General features: G+C 48.5%; 1 protein-coding gene across 1 annotated transcript in view; it reads right to left on the bottom strand.

Moving 5' to 3' along the window:
* The window catches only part of LGR6 (leucine rich repeat containing G protein-coupled receptor 6), a 148,049-nt gene that overhangs the window by 86,883 nt on the left and 39,490 nt on the right, over positions 1-21,676 (bottom strand). The window contains exon 2 of the mRNA XM_009932247.2: positions 8,792-8,863. Coding sequence (XP_009930549.2) covers positions 8,792-8,863 — 72 coding nt within the window. The remainder of the gene's footprint in view (positions 1-8,791; positions 8,864-21,676) is intronic.

Here is a 21,676-nt window from a genome sequence, read left to right as displayed (position 1 = left end):
ACAGTACAGGGTCGTCTCTTTAATGTATGTGAGCAGGTTGTAACCTGCCGCTCTGCACTATGCAAGCCGCCTGGCAGCCTGGGCTATTTGTCACTTGGGGGCTGTGATTTGGGGTAATTGCTCCTTTTGATTGCTGATTTCCACATGGGAGGGAGTGCTGTCCAGGAGAATGGAGTGCTCGCCTGGAGGGGAGGTGTTCCTGCACACCATCCTCAGCCTGCTCCCAGAATCTGTCCTACCAGGCTGGGCTTGCTCTACGGGGGGCTGTCTGTCCTCACCTCCCTGGAGCTCCTGTCTGCCACCATGCCTTCGCTGGCAGCAGTCTACATGCATTCACAGTTAAATGTGCCTCTCGACTTGTTTATTTGCAGCTCTGCACCTTTATATTCACTTTGCTGGGTGTTTTTGAGTGTTTGCCAGGTCCCTAAATGAATCTGGAAACTTCAGGATTAGCAGGAGAAGAGTGTGGAGCTTGGATGGAACCCAGGCTGGGGCTCCTGGTGTCAGAGCAGGGTGATAGGGAGCCCTGCTTGCTGGCGGGACGCGTGCTGGGCCAGCTTGTGGCATCTCAGCGCGAAGGGCAAAACAGAACACAAGGGGAAAACAACATTGCGGGAGATGCCCTGGTTTCACTGGGCACCATCTCTGCAAGAATCTAGAGGCACAAAGCATCCCCCAGCCTCAGGAAAGGCAACCATGACCCCCTGTTGCTGCTGCTTCTGTCCTTGGCCATGACCCTGGCTCACCTCTGGCATCTGGCTCTTCTCTCTCTAGCTTTACCTCCTCCCTGCTGCCAGGGCAGCCTAGCTCCTCTCCCAAGTTGTAGAGCTCCATGTTGAGCTAAGGAGCAGATATGAAAGGAGGCACCAGCCACAACCACTTCACGCAGTCCAAATCCCAAGACATTCACCAGTGCTGCTGGGGTCCAAGATGGGCTCTGCTCACTTGTATGCATGCAGAGACTGGGAGGTGAGGGATATCTGTGTTTGTGCACACAGCCTGAGTTTTTGTTTTCCTAGAGGGGTACATGGCCCGGATGTACACACAGGGTCTGGAGGCTTGGGCTTTGGAGGTTGGCTATACCTCCCAAGACAGGAGCTGCATGATGCTGTGAGTGGTAGCCAGGTGTCCCAGGCAAGGGGGCACAGTTCTTCCACCTCTCTGAGGGTAGGCCAGGAATGGGTAGGTCTTTTGGGGTGTCCTGTCCAAGCAGGGGGAGTAGCGACTGGGAAGAGATGCATGCTTCCGGGTTGTTAGCTCCTTTGCCGGTTCGTGCATGAGACTCAAGACACAAAATACTCCCTGAGTATTGACCCTTCCTCTGTCCATGGTCAGTTGGAAATCTCCCTAGTGCTTGGTTCCCTCTGTCCCTCTCACTCAAACCCTCCAGAAATCTCCCAGCCTGGCAGAGAGGCACCTGTTGAGCACATCTCCAGAAGACAGATCACACAGGAAACTCCTTGAAACGGTCCCTTCCTTCCTATTTAAATGTGAACAAGAACATTTGAAGTGATGCTGCCAGTGTGGCTACCCCTGAGATGGCTCAATAGCTCCTTCTGTGGAGAAGACTGAAGCAAATAACCCCACCAAGAAGGACTGAGAGGCAGCATTCCCTTGTGCTCTAAGCACATGGAAGGAAGAGGAGCTGCTCTTGCAAGGGTGAATGTCTTGTCCACAACACATACGCTCTGCTCCAGGCCTGCTCAGGTGTCTTTTTAGGATAGGCAGACTTGATTCAGCTGTGTGCCCTGCCATCTTGGAGCTTACACCATGAGACAGCGTTGGGAGAAAGGGAAAGCTCTAGATTTAAAGTGACCGATGGAAGAGGCAGAGAAGGGGCAGGTGGAAGGAGAGGGTGGGAACCGCAGTTGGCTGGCTTGCTTTGGAAAGCTCACGTGTTTGGTGGATTTTAGATTCTGCACAGCCCCCCCCCTCAAAGCCTTTCCCACTCACATGATTTCTGGGAACATTCCTCCAGGCTTTGATCTGCATTCCCAATACACTCCAAGTTGGAACAAACTCATGGTTTACCACCCCATGGTTGCTGCAGTTCAGTTACCACAGGCTCCCACCCCCTCCTGTATCTTGGGCTCCTTGGTCATGCTACAACTTCCATGGCACGCCCAAAGGCTGTTTGTTGGGCATGATCGCTCATGTCGTGTGCTCAGGCAGCACGATGATGCCCTTATCATTCACATTAGGAGGCAGGAACATTGCCCATTGGCAGGACAGGACAAACATGTGTGTCCATACCCTGGTGGAATTTTCCCTTTGCCAGTTCTTTATTGAGTATGTCAGTCTCTCCCTTTGATCTCCCGCTCCGGTTCATTTCTCAAGCACTAACGCTGTCAAGACAGAATCTGTGCCCAGATAAACCCTCTGTGCTCCTGTCTAAACAGTGTCATCACGCCAAGATCGTGCCAGCCCCTGGGCGCACAGGGGACCAAGGGCTCCCTGTTATGCTTGAGTTTATTCTCGTGCTGGTGCAAAGCAAGAATGAAGCCAATTAAGTCATGCAAGTGAAAACATGGTACATTTGAGAAAAGAGCCAGGCTTGGACTCTCCCTTCCCACACAGGAATCTGCAGCTGGTCCTAGTCTGGTATCACCTGGAGGTGTCTCTAACATGGTCTTTACTGCCTTGTTCCATCCCTGAGGAGGAGACTATGCAGGCCTGTTTCTAACTCTGCTCTCCGTGCCCCCACCAAATGCCTGTTCCAACTCGATAGATTGATGGCATTCGCTTCTTTTGTTTATGGTCCTCAAGCCAGTTTTCAACCCACACAAATGTTCATATGCAAGCTAGTTTGGATTCAATTGCCAAGTAAGATTTAATAAGACACAACTATTTAATGAACAACCCAATACAGGACACTGAATGCCTTCACTCCATCCCCTGATAATGTAAACTGTTAAGGTTTTCAGGGGAGATTTGTTCCTTCCAAGCCTTCGGAGTAGTTCTGACTTTTGATTCTACTCTGGGTGCCCCACTTGGAGTACCCAGAAAACATAGTCAGTTATTTATAAAGGCAGTTTTCAGGAAAACTGGGCACAGCTATCCTTGCCTGCAAGGATTTTTCATGTGTTGAACACTATCCCCAGCCTAACTGGAGAAGAAAAAGAATTGAAATCTCTAAATTTTCATAACATTTTGAATTTGACTTGGGCTTTTTCAATAACTTGGCTTCGTTTCTCAATGTGCAAGATGGACAATCCCCTAGAAGTCCTCCTTCCCTGTCCCTACCTGTACCTTGGCCAACATGTGTCTTTGCATCATGCTGGATTGCACAGGGGTGACCTTTGGAAGGCTTCATGAGAGGAATTATCCTTTAACTCTCTCTCTGCTGTTGCTCACCCACTGAATTGACAATCAGTGCTGTCCTCTGCCAAGGAGCAATGTCAACTAGGAGGACAGAAAGTCCTGGCTGAACTAGGGGTAGCCCCATTGTTGCTAACAACTTGCAGAAGAGCCACAGCAGTGTGCTCCATTGCAGCATCCTGATACCTTCTCAGGCACAGGAGATAGGCAGCCTCCTGCAGGAACTGTGGTGCCCAGGCATTCAGAGGAGCTGCAGCTTCTTGCTTACAGACATCTGGAAATGGAGAGCTGTCTCAGGCAAGGTGGCTACCAAGGGAGAAGTGATGTTGCCCTTAAATCTCAACATTCAAAGCAAGGTCACGGTCCAACAATGGACCAGACAAATGTCTCTCTGCCAGAGACCTCTGCAGCTTGCTTTGTCATAGAAACCCACCAAAGCTGCTCTGCTAACAGTACCCTACGCCAGACATGTTACCGCACTGCTCCAGAAAATGCTTTTCACCATGGTGCCAGCACACTTGAACATTGCTCAGAAATGTCAGCCCCCCTTTACACAGTAGAGATATCACTCCAGGAGGAGTCATACCCCAGAGCCAGCATTACTGCAGTGCTGATTCTTACAAGAATAAGGTTGCCTCGGAGTGAGACCCCGTGCTGGACAATACCCTCAAAGACAGATGTTTCAGATGTATAGAAGATGATGCGGGTGGTGATGTGTGCTCCAAGACCAGGCAGGGGCACACTGCAGCAGTGCTGGTGCTCCATAACTCTTGATGAGTCCACTGGTCCTTGCACCTGCCTGGAAAAGGATTGGGAAGGGGGTTTCTTCCCTGGTCCAGGGGGGAAGGAGAAGGCTGCTGTGTTCCCATTCCCAGCATACACACTTGCGTTTTATTTTGTTTTGCTTTTAAGCTGCGTCTTGGCCTCCAGTCCCTTGCATTGCAAGAGGTGCCTGGGAAAGGGAACAGCCTGCAAGGGGAGGCCACGGTGTGGGTCCTGAGCCTGCTGTGCCTGCATCGATGCAGAGGCATGGCACTCCCCGTGATGGTGAGTCCCTCTGCCCTCGGGGCCTGAGAAGAGGCAGGTGAAAGAGCCAGTGGCTGGGAAGGGGTCTGATCTTGCCGCTGTGCCCCGAAGCAAGAGGTGAATGGCAATGAACACCTGCCTTTGGCTGCAGTTTCCCTTCTTGGCACCGAGCGCTTGTGTTTGGATTCAAAGCGTGGTAACAAAGCCCTTGCCGGCAAACGCATTTCAACATGTTATTATTCCCAGGCCGGCTTTCAAGATCCTCTTTCTATTCCTTCTGTACTGATTGCTCTTGTTTCTCTTGGCTCCAAGCTCTGGCTTTTCAGGCTTCATTAACTGGAATTTATTAGCAACTTTAAACAATCTTCCTGCTGCCAAAAAGAGAGAAAGAAAGAAAAGAAGAAGAAAAAAAAGAAAGAAACAAAGAAGAGACACACTAAACTCTGGGCTGCTCCCTGCCTGTGTGAGGCCCAGGTCTGAACACCTCTATGACTGGAGGCTTTCTTTGCAGGGAAGGACCGGTGGGTGCCTGGACTGGGACTGTGCCTGCCCCCAGCACAGCGTCTCCTCTCTTTGCGCTGTTTCACCGCTGGAGCTGGAGGTTGATGGTGACAGAGGAGAGCACAGGCTGATGGAGAGCTGTCGGAGAGGAGTCCTCAGCGGCATTGCCTCTTCAAAGCCAGCTGAGACTGGAGAGTCTGGTCTCTTGGCAGCCTACAAGCAGGAGTGCTAATTGCATCCGCAACACCTTCCTGAGCAGCTCGCAGTAAAAACTAATGACTAACAGATCCTGGCACACCTGAGAGGCCTGTTCTCATCACTGGATGGATGGGTAAACAGAGGCACTGGCAGGGAAAATCGCTTTACCAAGACCACACAGTGACTGAGCGGTTTGAGCTGGAGCAGTCTTGGTGACCTCATCTGCGCCCTAATGACAGCGTTGCCTCCGATCCCCCGACCAAATGCGACACGGCCATTTGGTCTTGGGAGGGGAGATGAGCCAACGCAGAAATGTCCTGTGGGACACAGCCCGGCTGCACAGCGTGGTGTGGCCTGGGTGATTGCTTCGCTGTCCTCAAGACCCTCAGGTGCCACCCTGCTCTCACTTGCTCGCTGCATGCCCTACCCGGCACGAGGGGCTCAGATGGATCCAGCAACCTGGATTTGCAGTGCTCTACAGCAGCCTGCGGGGTGTGTGACACGGCACGTTTGTTCTCAGTGTCCATGGGACACATGTGCTTCATCTACCCCTTTTTTCAGCTTGCTTTCACCTTCCTGTTACTCCTCTCCTTCAGCTGAACCCCAGCTCCATGCATAAGCTGAGCCTTGAGTCCAGCTGATCTCTATCATGATACCTCACCTTTATGGGGAGTCTGAGATGGTGCTAAAATAGAGGCACAAAAAGAGGAGGAATCATAAAAGGTGTGAAACACCACCGCTTCTCCCAGCCACTGTGACCCTGGGCTATTGGGACTAGATCTAATGAGAGCAGGTTGGCAGTGGCAGAGCAGGAGAGAGGCACTACAACGAACTTATGGGGGAGGCAGAGGAACATGGACTTTCTCCGACTATCAGAGAGGATGAAGCTTACAGGTCATACTCGTATGTGTCCAAGGGCCAACAGTGTCAGGAGTGCCAACAGTGCCAATTTTGTCTTCAGTTGTTGTGTCCTCCAGCCTGTTACTCACTCAGTTTATCAAGGATGTAACAGGGCATGAGGCAGGCTGCGGCTGTAAGGTCACCCAAAATCCCTGGAGGTCAGAAGCCTGCTGAAAGGTTTCCATCTGACTGACGACAGGCACTTGCAGCGAGGATGGGCTGCAGCACAGCCCTCTTCTTGCTTGTCAGCCCTTCTCTGCCTGGAGGTCAGGCAGGCAGGCAGGCAGGTCTTTCTTCTCCCAAAGAGGCACTAACACTGAGACACGTGGATTGTCCTTCACTGCTCAGCAGGGTTTTCTGGGCTTCACTGACTCAGCATGCCCCAGCATGGGCAGTTCCATGGGGGGAGTAGACGGAAGGCTTGGTATCATGTGCTACATGTTGCTCCAGTAGACCCCAGGGAATATGTTCAGAGTAGATGAAATCTACAGAGAATTGAGCCATGAAACCTAAACAAACATCTACTGAGGATGTGTAAGCGGGTAGGATACGTTTCCTTGATTCTTGTGCACATCCCGGCACAGAGAATGATCCTATCCCAAATGTGCTGGTCCCGATGTATTGTTTTGGGATAAAAGTTTGGTAAAGATAGAAGTGAAAAGAGCAGGGGATGTGCCAGGGAAGTTGTATTACTGGTCGATGACAGCCCTGTATATATATACACACTATACCTGTCTACATGCTGTTGTTGAAAGAATCAGTTTAGATTTCTGATAATACATAAAAATCCTTTCTTGCCTGATTTCATATAAATTTCTTGATTTCCATAAATAGAATTACTGTATTACACCTATCAAATTCAAGCATGAACTTGGGTATGCATAGATAGATAATGTTGTATTTTCCAGTTCTTCTCCTAACTGTGATGGTTTTTCCTAGTCAAAATACCTTTGCTTTTGGAATGAGGACTTGTGGCATTTTGAACCTCTAGTGAAATGTTCTCTAACAACTTCCAATTATTTTTCAAATTTTCCCATTTAAATTTTTCCTCTTCATCTGCTTTATTCATAATTATTTTTGGCTCTAGGAAGCTGGCTCTTTTGGAGCCTATGAATATTTATTCATTGCTGGTTAAGACTGTTCTGTTTGTACATGATGTGTAATCAGAACACGATTGCTTGCAACAAGTTAGTTGTATACAACAAAGTCTGGTCCCTGTGTGTGTGAAAAGCTGTACTACCCACAGTGAATGCTTTGGGTGTCCGCACTTCAACACAGACGTTGACAAAATGAAAAGAGAAAGACTGCAAGATGTATGCAAGATGTCGAAACCCCCACCTTCTGTGGGTAGCTGGAGCTCCCGAGCTAAAGGACAATAAAAAAGGAGTCCTGCTTAATCTCTAAGTGCCTAACGGGGAGGAGAGTTTGGGCAGCTGGTGTCCTTACAAGTCTAATGAATAGAAATGACAAACAGATGAATTTGAGTTGCAAGACCATTTGAAGTTAAAAACCTATAGTATGATTTGAAAATTACGAGATTTGGTCTGTAATGGGAATAATGAACATTGGTATCTGGTCTTGTCTCTTTAGTCAAGACTGAATGTTCAGAGAAGTAAGTTTGTCTTTGCATATGTGTGTCCAGCTAAATATGTAAATTTACATGAAAACTCTTTTCTAAGTGCAGAATCAGGACTTTCTGCTCACAGCCACACAGTGCAGAGGCTGATGGCAGTAAGGACTTAGGCAGGTCTGCAGCCCAACCTCTGCCCATCACTGGCATTACACTGTATTACTGGATGCTGATGATTCAGGGTTGCTCCACTGCAGAACATGTGGGATAGTACATCTGGGAGATGAAAATGCCTCCTTTCAGGGCAGTGAAAACATCTTTTCTATAGGAAATTCTGACATTTTGGACACTAGCATTTTTGAAATGTTGATTTTGGTGTGGCAGTGGCTGCAAGAACTTATTCAGTAAAGTGTTTCATTTAGACAGAGTGTTATACGTCCAGTAAGTTTCAACACATACATCAAATGCATCATTAATATTAGTATTTTGTGCAGTGTAATACTAGTGTTTTGAAGAAACTGCATTTTCCAACAGAAGCTGTTGTGTTGAAAGGAGCAACAGCATGAGAATAACACCTGGAGGTATTTCTCATGGTCAAGTGGACTAAGACCATACAGGTGAAATTTACCCACGCACAAATGGCCAACCTCGATCTTTTGCCCCCCAGGCTCCCATTTTTGGGTCTCCCAAGGGATTCCAGTGGTTTTTAATGCTGGTGGTTAATTTTCACACTTTCAGAAGTGGAGGCACTCCTTCACTGACACACAGCCACATGCCGACCCCCGGGGATTGCGGTTGCTGCTGTGTCTGAGTGTGCCTGCTCAGACCGCGGTACACACTGGTGCATGATGGGACACCCCAGCCTCTGGGGCAAATTTTTTGGACTTCAATTGCCCAGGCTCATTGCCATCTGAATTGCAAAGTTCCCGGGAGCTAAGGTGCCTCTGGACTGCAGGAGGCTGTGAGGGGGACTCTGTATGCAGAAGGGTGATTGAAGCTCCCTGTTTGCTGGCTCTGCTCTGGGGTACAGTGTTGGTTTTTGCATAATGGATTTGGTCTTCTTTTATGTTGGCTTTTGGCACATGCACCTTCTCAGTCTAAAGGCAAGGACCTCAGTCAAACTCCTAAGCTAGAGTAGCAAATAAGCCCTCTCCGAGCGTTCAGCCTCCTTCCATCTCAGCCTGCAGCCACAGTGACAAAACTAGGGGTTGCCACCAGAGCCACAGGCAGCCTCTCCAGTGTCCCCCTGTCACTCCAACCATGCTGCTCCATACTCACAGTTCCTCCAGGAAACGCAGGTGATGGAGACTGCTGGGCTGCAGCTGGCTGATGTTGTTCATGCTCAGATCTCTAGTGGGGAAGAAAGACAGAAGGCTCTGATCAGTCACACGGTAGTTTGCAAAGAACAAACCCCAATCCCAGGTTCTGCGTCCCCTCTCTGCTAAGAGGGAAAATGAGAAGCCCCTGCAAATAATGTCAGCATTAGCATCTTATCACAGCCCAGGCTCTGCCTGCAAAGGGATGGAGAGGAGTGACCAGAGACAGGTGCTCCTGCAGGGTGGTCTGCCTCAGCTTCTCCAGGTTATGGAGCAAGTTAGGACATTACCTAAAGCACAAGCAGTATTAGCGTCTCACAGTTTTTGGAAAGTGAACAGGAAGCCCAGTGACGCTGGAGTAGGACAGTATGTCCTTGGGCCCAATCTCTGACCACCGGTCATGCCAGCCACCACAGGGAGGTCTTCCAGTGCATGGATAGACAGCTGGTTTTGAGAAGAGAGAAAGCCGTGGAAGAAAGGGTACATCCTATTGCACAAGCCTGCTCTAAACTGGAAAAACTAGAGAACAATGCGAGGAACGAGGGCTGGAGGTTGGCTCAGTGGGTGACAAAGTCTGAGTTTAGGGGGTGGGAGGAATCTGTCTGACTGTGCTTGTTTCAGTCTTTGCAACTTCCAGCCAAAAGCTCACCTCCTATCTGCTTAGGGTCTGACAGACCCTCAGAGGAGACTGTGCCACAGCCCAAGGGGCCCAGGGGATCTGCTGAGTGCCCTTAGCACATGACAGAGTCACTGTAAGCTGCCCACTGCAGAACTGTCATCGTCTTAGGATGTAAGACTAGCGAAGTCTGCAGCAAACGGTGCATTAGACCAGCTGGTAGTTGGAAAAAATAAGGATGCTTCTGGGCTCTGAGGCTCTCCAGGAGGTCTGATACTTGATAGCTGCAACCCTGCCCTCAGGAGCAGCTGCACATGTAGAAAACTGCACTTGTGACCCAAGCCTAGAGCAAACTGTGTCCAGGTGACTGCAAGTGAGCATCAATTTTTACATCTATGAGGAAAGAGGAGGCTGAATTAAAAGCTGATATCATTAAAACCAATGGGAATGAATGGGCCATATGCCCCACCGAGCAAAGCAATTGTCAAATGCCATCTGAGAGGCTGGGTAGGCTTGTGTGAGGCAGAAGGGGTGATTTGTAATCATGGTGTATAGACAGGACACCGCTTGGCTCCGTCAGACTGCTTGGACTGAATGGCAGAGACAGAGAGGTGTCTCTCTTATAGTGTGAGAACACAAAAATAAAGGCATTTTACTTTACTCTTTCCTCCAATAAATATCACGGACTTATAAGCCTAAGGAAGGGTGTAACCCCCCAATATCAGTGGGAATCGATCTTGGTGTTGGACAAACGCGTGGAGGAAGGAGGCTTGTGCCAAGGACAAGGACTGAATCATGAAGAAGTCCCTCAGCAAAACCCAGCTGTACAAGAGAGACCTCTTGAGCTGGCTTCCATCTGCACAGCACACCATCATCTGAACTGAGATCCTGAAGAACCAAGATGTGAGACTCCAGTTCACATGTCAAATGTCCTGGAGTATCATGGCCTGGATTTGGGCTCTGGATAGGAAATTGCTTCAGTGAAATATAGGTTTATTGAAAAAATTACTAGAATTCCTTTGTGTTCTTCCTTGAGAAAATTCCAGAGTTCTGTTAGGAAAGAGGCTTACAAAGTTTGGGGATGTAGGCTTCTGCTTTTTTGCACCGTTTTCCACAAAAAAGCCTCCACTTTCTAACCCAATTTATTTGGCACTGGTGGAGACATGTTACACCTAGGGATGGTCAAAGCCCGCCTTTACAGATTCTCTGGAGATGTGTCCTGTGACAAAACTGTGTAGTTTCATGAGCCCTATTTGAAGATACTCCTGGAAACGTTTGGTTTTCCGCTTTGTAACTTTCTCCTCTCCAAAGCAGAGGTGAAAAACTCCCCAGAAGACCTATGAGAATTCAAAATGCTCTTTTCAGATTGAATGCAAAAATACAGTTGTCTGCATTGTTCTGTGTGCAACGCTGCATTCTATATTTAGATGATCCCGTGATACAAAAGAAGGGTTAAAATATTATTTTGTGCTGCTTCTATTTTTATTTTTAAATCCCTAAGGGCGGTTGTTACTTAGCACCCATTAAAACATCTTTTTTTCCTACATCAAAGTGTCTCCTGTTTATGTTGTAATGAATCAGTCTGATGTTTCGACATGTTGTGAAACAATGTAAAAATAACGAAAAATAACGTAAAATTAAAAGCTGTGAAAAAACCCACAGATCTCAAACATCCAAGAAATCCTTGAAATTCCAAGGCATATTCCTGAAGTTGCCTTCTGCTGGCAGTGTAGGGAATACTTCTCAAGTCTCATTGAATTGCTATTTGGGTGCCCAGCCCTTTCCTAGGCATGATGAGGACAACTGCCTGTCCCGCACCCCTGGGCAGGTGGGCAGCTGTTGCAGGAAGGTGCAGACCCTCAGCATGACCTACCCAGCAGCACATTGGTATGTGGCTGGTTGTAATGAGGAGGCCAAAGATGTTTTTATCCCTTCTTTCCTCCCCCTTGACCTATACCCTGAAGAGGAACAAAATACACTGGTTTCTGAAGAAATCTTCCAAAAGGCAGAGGAGAAGTACCACTATCCCATTATTGACAGCCTCACAGCTCCACCTTGCATGACTTTCCTTTAAATGCCCTGCTTCCCTCCCTCACACTCTCGCCCTCCTGGGGCTCCTGGGCATGGACAGGTCTGAGGGAAGGGGCTCTCTCCCACCATCTCTTGGGGCAGTGAAGAAAAATCCATCCCTGATTTCCAAGGCTGTTGCACGGGGAACATTTTGGGTCATTTTATTTGAAACTCACTGGTGTTTTGGGTGTTTGGATGCTCTGGTGGCTCCCAGTCCTGCAGGACTTGAGTGCAACATATTTACACTCTCACTACTGAAATGAGGAGGTACATAGTGCAAATCCTGCTGGTGGTCTGCTAGCTAATGACCAGTGAGGCAAATATGGTGCCGATGACTCAGCTTTAGGACTGTGTTTACCATTAACTTTCCAGTGTGATATTCTGTGGGACCCCCACAACAGCTCCTCTAGAACAGTGGACATCACACCTGGCTTGGTGTAGTGGAGTTCCTGGACTGGCCATGGTATGAGGATGGCATGGAGGGGGTGATGCGAGGACACATGCTGTGAAGGAAAAACAAGTCCCTCCAAGGGCTGGAAATGAACTTCCTGAGCACACTCCTGGGCTCAGTGATTTTGCTAGCCACAAAAGTACGAGATACTTCTCCACAGGCTGTCCATGCTTGTGTGAAAGCTGAGGCACAGGATTCTTGCCTGAAGTGTTGTGGGAGTAAATATTTGACTTATTACTCATGTAAAGATGTTGTTGATTTGTTGCTGTGTTTTCCCAAGCTCATGTTTTTCCTCTTAGTAAGGTTTCTTGTGTTATGTACATCCCTAGTGCATGCAAGAATGGAAATGCTTCCTCTCAGGGTAATCAGGGAAGCTATTTATCTCTTCAAGTGTTTGAGGGTGGTTACTTCTGCGAGCCACATTTAGTTAATTTTAAGAGGAACCCATGGTATTTCAACCTTGTTGGTTTTTTTTTTCTTTGTTCCAATAATATCTGGCAGAAGGATTAGGGATTCATGGACTAAATTGATTAGGGACTCCTCTGACCTTTCTCAGCTCTGTCAATGACTTTGACTTTCCAAAACAGCTCTCTTTTTTGAGTGACTAGCATCAAGTACAGTCAAATAAGTGTTGGGTCATTCATATCGAAGCATGGCTATTGTCCTTTGCACTGGAGAAACCACTACAAAGATGGAGACCATACCATAGCAAGCATTATAGAAATGCACAAAGAATAGAATTCAGATCACAAAGTGCCTCAAATTCTGAAAGAAATCAGAAAGGCCAGAAAGGAACTGGGGTGCTAGAGCTTCACCCGGGCTTGCAGTGTAGGACCAGCAGAGGAACTGTCCAGGTTCTTGCTTTTGAGTTCATGAGACTGTACTGCATTGGTGCACTGGGACAAGCCATCCCTCTCCTGTCCCAGAGCTCCCATGTCCCTCTTTCACAGAATCACAGAACATTACTGGTTGGAAGAGACCTCTGTGGATCATCTAGTCCAACTGCCCTGCCGAAGCAGGGTCACCTAGAGCAGGCTGCACAGGACCTTGTCCAGGTGGGTCCTGAATATCTCCAGAGGAAGAAACTCCACAACCTCCCTGGGCAGCCTGGGCCAGGGCTCCACCACCCTCAGAGGGAAGAAGTTCTTCCTCATCTTCAGACGGAACGTCCTCTGCTTCAGTTTGTGCCCATTGCCTCTTGTCCTGTCACTGGGCACCACTGGAAAGAGTCTGGCCCCATCCTCCTGACCCCCACCCTGCAGATATTTATAGGCATTTATAAGGTCCCCTCTCAGCCTTCTCTTCTCCAGGCTGAACAAGCCCAGCTCCCTCAGCCTTTCCTCGGAGAGATGCTCCAGTCCCCTCATCATCCTCGTAGCCCTCCACTGGACTCTCTCCAGTAGCTCCTCATCTTTCTTGAACTGGGGAACCCTGAACTGGACACAGTACTGACCTGTCTGTCGTCTCTGCAAGCTATCAGATAAAAGCAGGAAACCTTTTGCTGTCAAGCCATTTTTGCATGGCTGTGGTCTGAAATGATGACAGTAAAGTCAAGCGAACTACTCTACTACTGCCGGAACCGAAACTCTGTTCTGGTATCACCTCCGTTTACCTATGAAGCAACGTCTTTTAAGACCTCTTGCATTACGTGTTGAAATTACTTATGCTTTCCAATGGCACTGCACCAAAGCCATCATGGCTATAATTAGTGTGATTTAACATCCCCCCCTTCCCCAACTATTTCTAAACATTTATCATAAGCATTTCTAACTTGTACCTGCAGGAAAACTGAGACACAGTTCATGGAAACTGAGCTCATGTGATTCAGCCTCAGACCTTACAACTACTCTGGCCCTCGAGGGGTTCCTTAAATTATTTGCTTTGATGTCGCCTTCTTTCATGAACCTTTGATTATTCACTGATGAGCTGATCTTCCTTACCGAAGGAATGATGTGACACACACCATGCTTTGGGTACTCCAGTAGGACTGTCTGCCGTGCTCTTTAACAGTGCTAGGAGACGATCACCACAGTGCTTTAGTTCAGGAATGATATGAGCTGTAAAGATCAAAGGAATTTATCTTTGGCATAATTGCTTGGCCAGGTGGGCTGCAGGCTGCGGTGCTGGTGCTCTGAAATGTGGAGCTATGGATGTCCCTGTGAGGAGCAGCACAGTCCCAGCAGACTCTGTCCGGATCTGGTGAAAGCACCTGCGGGACCTTGTAGAAGTGAGTGCTCTTAGGCCAACAGGGAAGTTTTTTACACTGCAATATGTGGGCCTGCATGAAGGGCACCCTGTGATACTTGCCCAAGATAGGCCTAAGCAATATCCTGAGGACACATCTCTAGGGACAGCAGTACTTATGTGTCTCACACAAACTCAAGGTGTCTTTTAGAACTGTGCACAAAACTGGGAAGAGATGAACCTTTCCCATCACCTGCAAAGCTCCTGATATACCTCTGACCAGACTACAAGCAGACTATAAGTTTTTCTTGAGTTTCCCCAGTGGTGCAGTCTAATGTGAATTAACACAAGCAGAAGTCAATGGACCGAAAGCAATACAGGTTGAAGCCACACTGGAGTAGCACAATAAGATTGCGGCTGCTCAGTCAGGAGGGTTTCAAGCTGAAATCTGCAGTGATATGGTCTTGGTGGAGGCCAAGCACATAATCTGTAGAGACAGATGTGCATCTGGCTCAAGATCTGCAAAGTGCACATGACTCGCAGAGAGATGGTGCTGTCCTGGAAGCCATCACAGGGCTAGGACATTTTCTATGGAAAGAGCAGCGCCTAGCTGTGGCTGGGAGAAGACATTCCCCAGCCATCTCTCTCTGTACTCCAAAGGGGCAGAAAGTCTGGTCACTAGCTTCAGTCCCCGGAGTCTCCATGGGTCTCTCTGTGACTCAGCATGACAAGAAGCCCATGTCCTCCTGCCATGAGAGCAGGGGGGAGTAGCTGCCTCTAAGCAGGTCTTTGATCTACAAGGTTTCTGCAAGCTCAGGGTGTGGCTCAAGGGGCAGATCTTGACCAGTCAGCAGTGGGCTACTCTATGGGATCCTGGCTTCTTTCATACCTGGTGAAATCCTATGCATGTGGCAAAAGATGGAAGTGATGACAGACATTGTCCAAGCCACTGGACAGGATTTTCAGTATTGGGGGAAATGGACCTTGTTCTCCTTTGTAAGGAGGCAGGGTCACCCCTCCTTACTGCTGTCCTCAGGTTTTGAGCCTATAGGAAACTACTAAGAAATCTAGTTTTCTCCAGTCTTCTCCAGCTCTAAATTGTTCCACTATATGAAAATCTTTGCATTTTTCAAGATGTTCAGGATGTTAATGTGTTCTCTTCCCAGCACAGACTCAACCTAGCTCCTCTCGGTGTTCGTGCTGAACACGTAGGTTTCTGGACCATATAAATGACCTTCCTTAGACAGCTGAGCAGAAATTTTTGTGATTGTGGGGAGAAGCTAATGACCTGGTATCCTCTTAATTAATGAATTTCACAATTACAGCATTAAGGCCTTCCAGTTCTGTCCAGCAGTCTGATTTCTGGGGGAGCTGTACAAAACAGACCAAAATTCCCATCCTTATCCTGGAAAGCTCCAACTCTAGACCTGTTCCTGCAAGGCATGAAACACTCTTGTCTCTCTGAAATCACTAGATGAGCAATGTCTCTACCTATCTTCTGGCCACTCTCATTAGCATCCAGTGAAAAACGCACAATTACACCACCTTTAGAAAAGAAGCCCAAAGGCAATAAATGATGGTTTCAGAAATTCTTCAGATTATACTAGAGTGATTCATAAAGGTTCTTGTTATCGCCTTTCCTCTTTATCTTGAAATCTCCGAGGTCACCACAAAATGCCTGGATTGCTTGGGGTAAAGCTGGGGCTGACGATAGCATGGTACTTGGAGCCATAGAGCCAGCTGAAATTTTTCCTAAAAGCCTGCAGGTTGAAAACTATGCTAAAGGTAGTGTCCATAAAGAAAAGGGGAAAGGGAAGATAAAGAGATCAAAGCAGTAAGAGCTCATTTGCATTACACCATATCTGGAGGCACCAACCCTGCTTCAATCCCATATCACTGCAATAGGCAAGAGCAGAACGTGTTTCTACTCCCACTTTTCCATGTTTGAAAATAGATCAGTCATCTTAGATCATCCCCCGTGTGTAGGCCCTATCCGAGATCTCCACAGTGTTTCAATAATAAAGACTCAGCCAAGGCCAGTTTGCCAGGGTGAGATTAAGCCCATCCCTGCACCAGCAGGTCTTCAGAAGTCTGGTCTGCGCAGTGAACAGCAGTGACCTACAGCAAGCACAACTCTCATGCCACTCTGGCCGCTCCATTCCCAGCTCCTCCCGCAGCTGCCCTGGCTCTGCACCATGTTATGTGCCCTCCATGCAAGACAGCAGAAAGGGTCTGAGCAGAGGAGTAATGCATTTCTGCCCCTTGGAATGGTTGATGTGAGAATAAGAAGAAACAACTTTTGGAAACCACCTGCCAGGTCAGGGCTGTCACTCAACACCAACTCATCCCAGGGCCCACAGTGTCTGCCAGGGGAAGGACTCTTCCTCGACAGCAGAGGAGAAAGGAAGAAGGTTTGGGGTGCACAACCAAGGGGAGGGAGAAGGGCAGACTGCTTGACAGAATTGGCTGCAGGCACACGAAGGAGACACGGCTGAGAAGCAGCAAGGAGCTGCCTCCAGAGGCACCGTGCTGTGGGACAGAGATGAAATTTGCAGCAGAACATGAGGGCGGTTTTTTTCCTAAAGGCAAAAGGTGCATCTTGCTAAGTGTGCTCCTGGAGATTTTTCTCATGGCCTCCGTCTCCCGGCTGCAGCTGTCCTAGTTGCCAGAGGAAAGTCCACATGGCAATAAAAGGGGAAAGAACTTTTGCTGTGACAAGGCAGGGAGAAGACAGCTTGTCTTGCTGGAAATAGCTCTTATGAACACGATGGGCATTGACATCTTCTGGCCTACAGGTGTATGAGTACCCTGGTCCTTGCAGTGCCCGCTAGCACAGAGATGCTTCAACCAGAGCAGAAGAGTCTCATACACCAAACCGAGGGAGAGCCTGATGGAGCTTCCTCCCAGCCCCTCTGCTCACAGACCCCGGACAGACCAGTCAGAGCAGCAGGCTGCTTTGGCTTGGGAGTTGGGCAAGGACCATATTTTCCACTTCCGATACCATTCAGCAAGTTCATGTTTTTGGTGATTCCCATGAAACATAATTCCAGAAAGAGCTGGTTTGGGGTGATCAAAATAATAAAAAATGTGGGTTTTTTTTTCTCCTCCAGTTTTGACATTAAACATAATCATCCCAGAAAGGACATTCTAAACTAAAAGTCATTTGAAAAAAAAATATCTTCTGCCCTGGAAGTGTATAAGAAGGACTTCTCAGCCTCTTTAAAACTCTTTTTACATTTTTGCCTTACATAACGAGATTCAGAGTTTGCCAGTGTTGAAGCTGGGTCAACATGAACTTTTTCCTTAGTGTGAGCACATCAAAACCAAAAGAAACTCTAAGCTAAAAAGACATATTTAGGCATGAATGGGAGCAAGGAACATTTTTTTTAAAGCAAGAAAAATGAGATTGCAAGCAAACGTTCTTCCTGCTCACCTTGTCGTTTGGAGCAGCCACAGCCCAGCAATGTCCTGACTTTTAGCAACCAAATGGTCTCCACCAGATCCCTGGAAAGTGCCTTGCATTCACTTGTGACCTGAATGTGGGGTTGTTCCTTGCTCTTCTTCAGGTCTCTGCTGGGCTCTGGCTCCCCACTCGCTGGGCTCTTTGGGAACAGACCTAGTCACTCTCGTGGAAAGTGACACCTCTCACCCTGGCAGAGTAGGTATCCTCTACACCCAGCACAGCTGCCAGGGAAAGGTAAGCCCGAGAGCATCTTCCTCTTTGCTGCCCAGCCAAAGTCTTTTGAAAGAGATAATGAGCAGTAAACAGCAAACAAATGCAACTGGTGCATCCGTCACATTCCCCACGCACATGTCCTTGAAATCAACTAAGTCATGGAAATATTGTGCTTTCATGTTGGCATCTTCTGCTTTGATTAAGGGAGGATGTTTATGAAGACAAATGTTGTGTTGAGAAAGTCTTGCCCAGCTCTGCTCTGGGACACTAGCCACACTTGCCTGAGGGCTGGCTGTGGGGCACAGTGCTGTGTCCCAGGAAGAGCAGTGCAGAAGGGTGGAAAGCGGGTCAAGGCAAGCCAAGCATGGTTGTGAGCCACAAGGCTGTTCTAGGGAGCCAGAAACTGCACAGCAGAGGCACTTGCCAGCAGACTGGGGCTGTTCCTCAGCCCACAGTGCCGAGAAGGTAGCTTGCTCATTACAGTCTGCCCTGCCCACTCCAGGCTCCTGCCCAGCCCCTCCAAGAAGACCTCTGTGGACAGTTCACACTGCAATGTGTGGTGTGCACAGGACTGTTTTTTTTTTTCAGGGCAGTAAAGGGCTTTGCAACCCCCCTGTGCCACTTGCATGGTTAACGTGGGAGGAAGCAGTGGGAGCACAATGGTTGAAAGCCTGATGGAGCCCACATGGTGGGAACAGAAGTTAATTGCTATGGAGATATTCCTGGGAGAGTAAATGATCCACCTGGAAAGCATGGCTTGTTGGACTGCACCAAAAAAGCAGACACTGAAGGAGCAGACAGACCATAGCAGAGGGAATAGGGTCTAAGGAACTGGGTCAGTGTAGAGGTGAAGATACCAGGACTCCTCTGCTTGGCAAAGAGATGGGTGAGGAGAGGTGTGACAGAAGATGATGCTGGTTTGATGCACTAGGAGGATGTACGTGTTAGCTACAAATTGCTGGTAAAGAATTTTGTAGAGTGCCCCTATAAAGACGCAAGACAAAGATACAAGACAACAGAGGATAAATCGACCTGTGACTATTCAGGGTGATTGTCTAATGGTACCTCTGGCTCGAGGGTGCCTAAACCACTGAGGACCTGGGGCATTGGCGGTCCAGCCAGGCTGGGGGCAAGCAGAAGAAGAGGTTCTTGAAAGTTGTCTTCTGGTTGCTCCCAGTGGCTCTTGGTGAGTTGTCATGAGCAAACATCTGAGAGCGACAGCCTGGGTGTGCTGGAGGCCAGTTACGCTTTCGGGCCAGTATGTGTGGAAAATCCCGTAGCCCAAGCACTTCCTGAGTATGTCCTTGACTGGAACTGGCTTTTGGACTTGGTACCCGTGCCTGACTTGGAGCACTTGCTGCGAGCTCTGGTTCTCCTTTTAGCAGCAGGCTGGGGTGAATCTAGTGTGGTCTGCACATACATGCCAGAGACATTCTTCCAACTGCTTATCAGGGGCACATGGAACCACTGTCATTCACATCCTTCCTTCGACTGCACAAGGTCTGCACAAAGTGTGTTTGGCCCCACACATCTTGGAAAAGAATCAGCTGGAACTCTAAGGGGAGGCAGTATTTGAATTAGGGAAAAAAGCTCTCTGAATACTGAATTCCTCTTCAGCTTGAGAGCTGAAAGCCCTGCTGGAGTCTTTCTAAGGTGCCTACAGTTATTTTGCGCACAAGAGACCCCTGCACATCTGGCGCAGAGCAGCCGCCTCTGTCCTGTTTCTCTTGATTGCACGCATCCTCCCTCCACTGCCAACTTCTGATCCCCCAGGGTTGTTCATGAATCCTGACAGCTGATGCCCATCTTCTCCAGCCCCGCTCCATTTACTTTCAGACCCACTGCAAAGGAGATGGTGGAGCCCAAGGCTGGCGGGCAGGAAATCGATAGCCTGTAATTGCCCTGAAGTGTACGCACACATGCTGGTTTCTATCACATTGAGAGGGTCTGGCAGCACACAGTTATTCCTGTTAGTGCTCTGGCTGGCGAGAAATCAGAGAAAGGCTCTGGCAGGCTGTGTGGTCACAAACGGTTGCCCCCTAAGCTGGGGGCAAAAGCTGCTGAGATGGGGAAGAACAGGGGCAAGGCACTACTGGAGGAGTGCGGGGCCAGGCTGCCTCTCCTCTTGCAAGTCATATCTCAGGGGGGTCACACCAGCTCATGTATGGGGCAGAATCTGATCCCGAAGTCTGAGACTAGCAAATAAAGCAGTACACGTGAACTAGAGGGCTGGAGGAGATGCACTACTGAATCTCTGCGGAGTTTGTCTGTCACTAACTGGAAGAAGCAGGCAAAATTTGGAAATATTTTATGGGGGACAAATTCTGAGATATTTTTTAGTTGAAAATGTCAGAATGGCTGATTGAAATGCTGTGTGCTGACATCAAAACATTTAATTCAGTAAAAGCCAAGCCATGACAGTGTCATATTTAATGACAGACAGTACCTGCACATACTAATCGGAGGATGAATTTAGAAAAAACAGAAGTAAAATGAAACCCCAGTTGGAGCAAAATCCTTACTTCAGATTCAAACCTTTCCAATACGCTTTCATTCAAAAATTTCGACCACATCTGTGTGTTGCCTGGAAACATGCATTTGATGAAGAGCAGTTTTTGCTCGAGGAAACTGTTTCTTGGAGCAAAACCTGGTTTCCCTGCACATTGTAAGCGGATCCCTTTGTTGCTCACAAGCAAGCTACCAGCATGGGATCCTGCAGGATGCGGATTGCCAGGCACTGCCACTGTGGGAAAGGTCTGTGGCCCCACGGGAACCATGGTCTTGGTGCTGGGCTGTGCTTAGACACAGGAGACATTGCCTGAACAGCTGTTCCCCATCTCCCCCTGATGGAAAGATGATGAGTTTCTGTATTTCACTGGCACGCTGCTTTGAAGCTGCCTGTGTTATCCCCAGGTTGAGCGTGTCCCGATCTAAAAAACCACATACTAGGATGGAGAGGTGGTTCAAGTGTCAAGGAGAGACCAATGCACAAAGAGCTGGCAGAGGCAGAAGGGCTTGGCATTTGGAGGGCTTTCTCTCCCTGCATGTGACCTGGACTTGCCAGAAGTTGATGTCAGTGCTGCAGCTGCGCATCATTCTCTAAAGAACAGGAATCCAGCTACTAGGGAATGGAGGCTTGTACCTGATTTGGCACTTCTGGACAGATCCTCTAAAGTTCCTGGAAAAGCACAAGAGCTTTGCTGGCAAGAAATAATAAGAAAAACTTCGATAAGAAGCCTGTGTCTTCCTGCCTGATTCCTTGGAGCAGACTGTTAGCTCCAGTGATAACTGATTTCTCCTACCCAAAAGGTGAAAAAAGATCTTAGGTCAGAGGAAAATGAGCACTTAATGTGCCAGAAGCAAGCTGATGGCTTTACGCCCAAATCCTTGACCTCATGGAGGGGGAGTGCTTCTCTAATACTTGTTAGAAAGCTCTGTGATAAGGAAGCATGCAGATCTCCAATAGTTAAGGTCCCAGGTGGGATTTATCCAAGGAAGGCTGTGTTGGGGACAGAGGCTCTCCAATTAGCACAGCCTGGCCAAGAGGTGAGAAGAAGCCCCCCCTCCATCTTGGCTGTGTGCAGCACTGTGTTCTGCAGCAGCATCCTTGCACCGTCATGCTGCAGCCAACCCTGAACCCCCCCTGTGCCCAAGGCTGTGTTTACCGCTGTGGCTGCCATGGTCTCTTGAGCCAAGCTGCTTTCCAGACTCAGCTCCCCCAAAAGACCCTTCATACCTCGTTCTGCTCTAAGCGCTACTTGCACCTGTGTAGATGCCCACTACCCTCATGAGTGCTTTGCTGTGGGGTGGTCTTCATCGCGGCTTGGGTCCAGCAAGGTCCATACTGCTA

Source organism: Opisthocomus hoazin, chromosome 25 (genome assembly GCF_030867145.1).
Source record: "Opisthocomus hoazin isolate bOpiHoa1 chromosome 25, bOpiHoa1.hap1, whole genome shotgun sequence".
NCBI classification, from domain to species: Eukaryota; Metazoa; Chordata; class Aves; order Opisthocomiformes; family Opisthocomidae; genus Opisthocomus; species Opisthocomus hoazin.
The sequence above is the reverse complement of the archived record's forward strand: the minus strand, read 5'-3'. Positions and strand labels throughout refer to the sequence as shown.